This window comes from Ictalurus punctatus, chromosome 28, assembly GCF_001660625.3.
Source record: "Ictalurus punctatus breed USDA103 chromosome 28, Coco_2.0, whole genome shotgun sequence".
In the NCBI taxonomy this organism is placed as follows: Eukaryota; Metazoa; Chordata; class Actinopteri; order Siluriformes; family Ictaluridae; genus Ictalurus; species Ictalurus punctatus.
Genome location: NC_030443.2, coordinates 12,658,317 through 12,665,004, shown reverse-complemented (window position 1 = coordinate 12,665,004; position 6,688 = coordinate 12,658,317). Strand labels below are relative to the sequence as shown.

General features: G+C 39.4%; 1 protein-coding gene across 2 annotated transcripts in view; it reads left to right on the top strand.

Annotated features, from left to right (window-relative positions):
- Nucleotides 1–1,016: 1,016 nt before the first annotated feature.
- Nucleotides 1,017–6,688, top strand: part of eeig1b (estrogen-induced osteoclastogenesis regulator 1b) — a 60,437-nt gene continuing 54,765 nt past the window's right edge. Inside the window, exons 1-3 of one of the 2 annotated variants that reach the window (XM_017460408.3) lie at nt 1,017–1,165; nt 1,493–1,565; nt 1,673–1,971. In XM_017460408.3, coding sequence (XP_017315897.1) covers nt 1,826–1,971 — 146 coding nt within the window. In that variant the 5' untranslated portion in view covers nt 1,017–1,165; nt 1,493–1,565; nt 1,673–1,825. The remainder of the gene's footprint in view (nt 1,166–1,492; nt 1,566–1,672; nt 1,972–6,688) is intronic. The other variant, XM_017460409.3, reaches the window with a different exon arrangement.

Here is a 6,688-nt window from a genome sequence, read left to right as displayed (position 1 = left end):
GTAGCAACCTGATCCGAAATCTTCATCTGAAAAGGGAACAAATAAATTATAGGCAAAGTAGAAGCAAATAGTCGACCGTGTAGCATAGAACATTAGAATAATGTATTAACTGGTAGAAATAAAATTAAAAAAGAGGCTGTTTATAATACTTATTCACAGAATCACAGAGATAGAATAGCTGATAACTAGTCTAGTCCTTACCTGGTCTGGTTCTTTCCTGAGTATACAGAGGAGGGTTTTTTTTTCAGTGGAGATGAGTCCTTAAAAGAGGCAATATGTTGTGCTATAAGGTTATACTGCATGGGCATAACCGGTAAAAATAAGTTAAGAAACAAACAATAAATAATGTAATAATAATAATAATAATAATAATAATAATAATAATAATAATGTCATTTGCTAAAATAATGTTGTTACACAGTTATACTTATCAATTCGGACAAAACTCAGCAGGACAGCTACACAACATTGAAAAAAAAAACCCATGGACGATCAGAACCTTTCTTCTCTTTAATAGTATGTATTCGTGTCTTCATAGATTTAATATTTAATGTTTTAATGTTTATGATGAAGATGAGGATTACTGCCCGTTGCCAGTAGATGGCGGTACATGCTCAATTTTAAGTTCTTACGTAATATTAACTTAAAATATACGTTGTAAAATACATACGTAAATTATACTGAAACGCCTCAGCATTTCATGCGGAATTAAATATATAAAAACCATTTTATTAGCATCTTTATTCAACCAAAAAAATCTCTCAAATAAAAACGATCTGGTGCGTAGTTATATTATAGTATATTTATGAATTAAATAGGACTTCATTAAAAAAAAAAAGTGGTACAGAGAGGTGGAGTTTTCAGCATAACTGAACATAGCAGAAGTGTTTGAATACAACTGTAATTCAGAACTGTTGTATGCAAATATTCTTTTAAGGAAGTCGACGCGTCACTGTGGGGGGCGTGGCTTGTTGAGAGGCTTGATTCGAACGCGCATACTAGCGCTCTAGTGAGTATGTGTCGATGACAAGCTGCCGTAACGGGCCTCAAGTACTATTTAGTACGGAAGTAGGCAGTGCGGTATTGAACGTAGTCAGAGATTGAACTTGAGTGGCACTGCTTGCTTTGTCGCCTTTGCACTCCGAGTGTGCTTCCCGAGAGTCAGGTAATGCCTCTGCTTCTTAACGCGTTTGTTTGGCGAAATACACGACAAGAAAGGTTAATAGTTTGGTTAGTTGTTGTGACCGTTTCTTTAGGTATTTGTTTTGATAGTCAAAAAGTCGTTTCTTTCTCCCTTAACTGCCCGTGTTTGGTGTTGTTAGGGACGACGGTGCTTTCTTGTTTTAAATTTCCACTAGTCTGTATATGTTGGGTGGTTTTCCTTTAAAACAAACAAACAAACAAACAAACACCCGACTGGAAAGAAGAGGATTTAACAGTGTACGAGCTTTTGTCTATTTATCGATAATAAGTCGTTTTGTTTTCGTTGCAGGGAGTTTTGTAGACATTGAACTGTGCTAAAGGAGAAGAAAAGCAGCACAGACTATCCTTTCACTAACGTCCAGGTAAGTTTGTGTGCTCAAACCCGAGTAATATCAGTATCAGTGCTTCATGCTTTAGATGGACACTTTTGGGTTTATGTGGTTTGGTTTGTATTTCTTGACTTGTACAGAGCTTTTGGATTTACTGTTGGAGATGCTGAACCCAGTCCTAGGCGTCAAGAAGGAGGACTTCCAGGCGCCAGATTAACCAAGCCAACCATTATCTACCTCTTTATTTAAATTCACCCACACCCAGCGGTTTCAAACTCCAGTTTACAAACACCATGGCGTTTTTAATGAGGAAGAAGAAGTTCAAGTTCCAGGTCCATTTCACTCTGGAAGAGCTGACGGCTGTGCCGTTTGTCAACGGGATGCTCTTCTGCAAAATCCGACTTCTGGACGGGGGAGATTTTGTCATATCTTCATCTAGGTAGGAGAAACACTTGAGATTTCCATTGCCATCATGCTCCTTGGAGCTTCAACGCATAGATATCTGCCTCATGGGTTTTCTTGATTAGAACTAGACATTAGGCTTCTTCGGTAGAAACCTACATAGAACTTGTGGTCTCTGTTAGGGCTGTATGGGAATTGGATTCTTCTTTTATTAAAGATAACCGGACCTTCTCATCATCTTGGAGGTAAACCGTACTTGGGTTTATCTTATCGGATCTTCCGATATGAATGTTTGAGAGATCTTCTGATCTAATCTTTTAGAGAGATCTGGATCTGACTTCACCTAGGGTTGTCTGGATCTTTGTATCACTGCTAGAGAAATCTGGACCTTCTAATAATATTAGACAGATCTGGTTCTTCTGACCACGGCTAGGGCTGTCTGGATCTTTGTATCTCTACTAGAGAAATTTGGACCTTCTAATAATAATAGAGAAATCTGGATCTGACTTCACCTAGGGTTGTCTGGATCTTTGTATCTCTACTAGAGAAATCTGGATCTTCTAAGAATTTTAGAGAGATCTGAATTTCCTGATCTTCTCTATTGGCAGTATCTGGATCTTCTGCCCTCAACTAGGGCAGTCTGGATCTTTGGCTCTCTATCACCTGTGTATTGTGATCTTCACTATTCGAGATATTTGTAACATTTGATTTGTTACTGAGAGGTATCTAGATCTTCTTGAAATATGTCGATCTTCTGGTCTTTCAAGATTTTATTCCTACGTTAATCTGCACACCTCTTATAAACGGCTAAAACAAGGTGCTGCCTCACAAATACACTTAAATACGTTATGATGTTTTGATCCATTTTGGTTAGCTTAAATTTAGCTCTTTTAACTCTCAGTAAGTGTTCATTTGAAGCAGGGGTGTTTTGAGCAGGTGAATTGCCAGAGTGTGATGATCTGGTCTATAATTATCTTTTACAAGCTGTTCAACAAACCACGATGAAAAAAATCCTTTCCTTCCGAGTGTCATCATTCATTTCCTTACAGACTATTAAGAGGAGTTGTGTTTATTCTTTTCTTATTTCTTACTTTAATTTGCTGTGCTATATTAGTATATTCGCTTAACATAGATTTTAGATTCACTCAGATTTGAGAAGAGCAGTCTGCACTTATCTAACACAGATGTTCAGGTGCGGATGGGCTGCAGATTTTTTTTGCATTGCGTATTAACAGGGTTAACAGTGCTCGTGTGTGGTTTTGGGTATATGAATGCTTGTCTCTGGAAATTTGTGTGCTGTTCAGCTGCATACGGCTATGTGAAAAAATAAATACCCCTCATGGAAATTGTGGACTTTTTTGACACATTTTGGACAAGCGAACATTTGATCATCTTTGAAACAGTGCCTATTAATGAAGTTGATGTATTTGAACAAAACCCACAAGGAAAACAATTTAATCAACTGAAATATCAATTGATGTGATTCTTCTGTGGAAAAAGTAAGTACACCCTTGGCCTCAGAAGCTAGTATTTCCCCCTTTAGCAGAAATAAGTTCTTGTAGGTGTTTTGCATAATTGTTCACCAGGCTTGCTGGAATTTTTGTCCACTCTTCCGTGCAGTATTATCTCAGTTGCAAGATGTTTGGGGGTTTTCTTGCATGTACTGCCATTTCAAATCCCTCAACATTTCAGTGGGATCTGGGCTTTGACTGAGCCATTCCATAACCTTCTTCAATTTCTTCTTATTGAGCCATTCCTTGGTGGATTTGCTAGTGTGCTTAAGCTCATTATCCTGTTGAAAAATCCACTTTCAGTTCAACTTCAATTTTTTGGACAGATGGTCTCACATTATCTTCAAGCACTCTTTGATATGATGCATAATTCATAGTTGAATCAATGAATGCAAGCTGTCCAGTCCCTGAGGCAGTGAAGCAACCCCAAACCCTAACTTTCCACCACCGTGCTTCACAGTAGGTATGAGGTGCTTCTCCTGAAAAGATGTCTTTGGTCAGCAGCAAACATGTCTGCTGTTACTGTGGTCAAACAACTCTCTTTGATTCGTCTGTTCAGAGCACATTATTCCAAAAGGCCTGGTATTTGCCTATGTGCTATTTGGCAATCTGTAATCTTGCAAAAGCTTTTTCCTGGCATGACTCCCATGCAGGTCAAATTTGTACAATCTCTCTCTGATTGTAGAAGCATGCACTTTCACACAAACAGTTGCAAGGCTTTCTAGCAGATCCTGTGATGAAATTTTGGGGTTCTTGGAGACTTTGTTTTGCATCAGACAATCTGCTCTTGGGCTGAATTTGCTGGGACGGCCAGTCCTGGACAAATTGGCAGTCATTTGAAATCTGCACCATTTGTAGATGATTTTCCTTACAGTCGAATGATGTATTTCAAATAATTTGGAGATTTTTTTTTAAATCTCTTGCTGGTCTCATCGGCATCCACAACCTTTTTTCTGAAGGCCTTACAGAACTCTTTATATCTTGGCATGATAACACACACCTCAGTAACAAAGGGAAAACCAGACACTAGATATGAGAGGGGTATAAATAAGACAGGTTTCACCTGCACTCTCTAAGTAGATTCTAATAACTGGCACCCAATCTTAAATACTCAAGTCTAATTTTATGGATTTGAAGGTATGATAAATGTAGGGGTGTACTGACTTTATCCATGTGACTGATCTGTTTTTTTGTTAACTTAAATTGTGGAAATTACTACAAGATGTCAATTTTGTGTTATATGATAGTGTATCAACTTTATTAATAGGCACTTTTTCAAAGAGAATCATATGTTTGTTTGTCCAAATATGTAAAAAATATATTTTTTTTTACATAGGATGTACTTATTTTTTTCACGACTGTATATGTAATAACAGGTGTTTTTACCATCGCGGGTCACTTTAGGTGAACATGCGTATTCGTATGGGGCGTTAGAATATGTCTATTATGTGCAGCTTGTCTGAAATGGGGTTTTGTCTCTGTGTGTGGGTGTTCAGATGGTATTTTTGGGCACATGGCGTGGTAGCACTGATTCCCTGGCAGTGCCAGGCACGTTTGTGTACTTGTTGCACTGAAATGCCCCACTGCATTCATCCTGCACAATGCATCGTCTGTCTACTAAGCCCAGGCATGTAGAGGTTATGCCCCAAACTCATTACCATTTCTTAAAAAGAGATGGAGAGATGGCAGGAGAGGGCGGCGTATGCGGCGCAGACAGAATCCATGTTGCTTTAGAACCAAAACCCAAGAAGAAGCAAAGATAAAGGCTGTCAGGGGAAAGCAGAGAAGTGGCCTAAGAGAGAAAGAGAAACACATAGAGACTCGAGCGATACTATAGACAGAGGGCTTTTTGTCCCCCTAAGCCACACTGTTCCATCTCTTTCTTTCCCTCCTCCCTAGTTCTTTTCTCTCATATTTCTCATTCCCTCCCTCTTTATCCCGGTGGCTTGTGCTCGCAAAGCGGCCGATTAACAAAAGCGAGCTTCTTTTTTTTTTTGTTTAAGAGCGAAGACACGCATGAGTTGACACTGTGAAAGAGGAGCTCAGCACTACAGATGAAGACGAAGTATCCGCTTCAGATTTCTTCCAGAATGGCCGAGGCTGGGAGAAGGGGAGGGGAAACGGCTTGATGGATGGGAGGGTGGCTGAGTGGGTTGCAGTTTATCGGTTGAGAAGCACTGATGTGCAAACACTTTTGCATATCCTCTAGATCAAATCAGCACCATGGGCAGGAGAGTGGGGGGGGGTTATTGTTGTGATCCAGATCCAGAAAACCTGGCTTAAATTTACAGAAATTTGTTGTTAATGTGGGTGAACAGCAAAGTGGTACTTTTAAAGAAAACGCAAACAAACAAGCAAAAAGATGCCTTTTGAGCAAAAAAGATGCGATGGTTTGATTTGGGTTTCAAGCATAACTTTTTTTTTAAAAATTATTATTTTTAAACCTCCTCCATTTTCTTGCCAATTTGGTCTTGCCAAAGCCCACCACTAGCTAACTCTTCCTAATCACGCAACAGCTACTAACCAAGGTTTGTGAAGGCAAACGTGCCTCCTCTGAGACACGTGAAGCCAGCCTCTGCATCTGTTTGATCGGCTGCTTATGCTTTGACGGAGCAGAAAGCGTATGCCATCTTGTGTGGAATCGCCAGGATTCAAACTCATGCTCTCCTGATGATGGGGTGAATGCTAATTTGTTGTACCACTCTAGAGCAGTAACTCCTTTTTCCTTCCTTCCCATCTTCGAGTATTATGTACTGTGCTGATTTCTTCTGTTTTTGTGTCTCATACTAAATTGTTTCAGAAATTAAAGCAAAATCTAAGGTAAAACAAAGGCAACATGAGTAAGCAAAAAATACCTTTTTTAAACCATAATGTTATTTATTGGAGCAAAAGAGTTATCCAATACCAGTTGGGCCTGTGTGAAAATGTTACTAATAGTTACTAATTCCCCAAATCTATGAAACTCGTGAAGTGAAAACCACTGCTAACCCAGAAGAACATTAAGGCTCGTCTGAATTTGGCCAAAATACACCTCAAAACTTTTGAGAGAATGTTCTGTGCACTGAGGAGTCGAAAGTGGAACTGTTTGGAAGACAGGGGTCCCGTTACATCTGGTGTAAACCGTAAAAGGAACATCAGTCAAGCATGGTGGTGGTGGTGGTGTGATGGTGTGGGGATGTTTTCTGCTTCAGGGCCTGGGCAACTTGCAATAATTGAGGGAAACATGAATTCTGCTCTCTACCA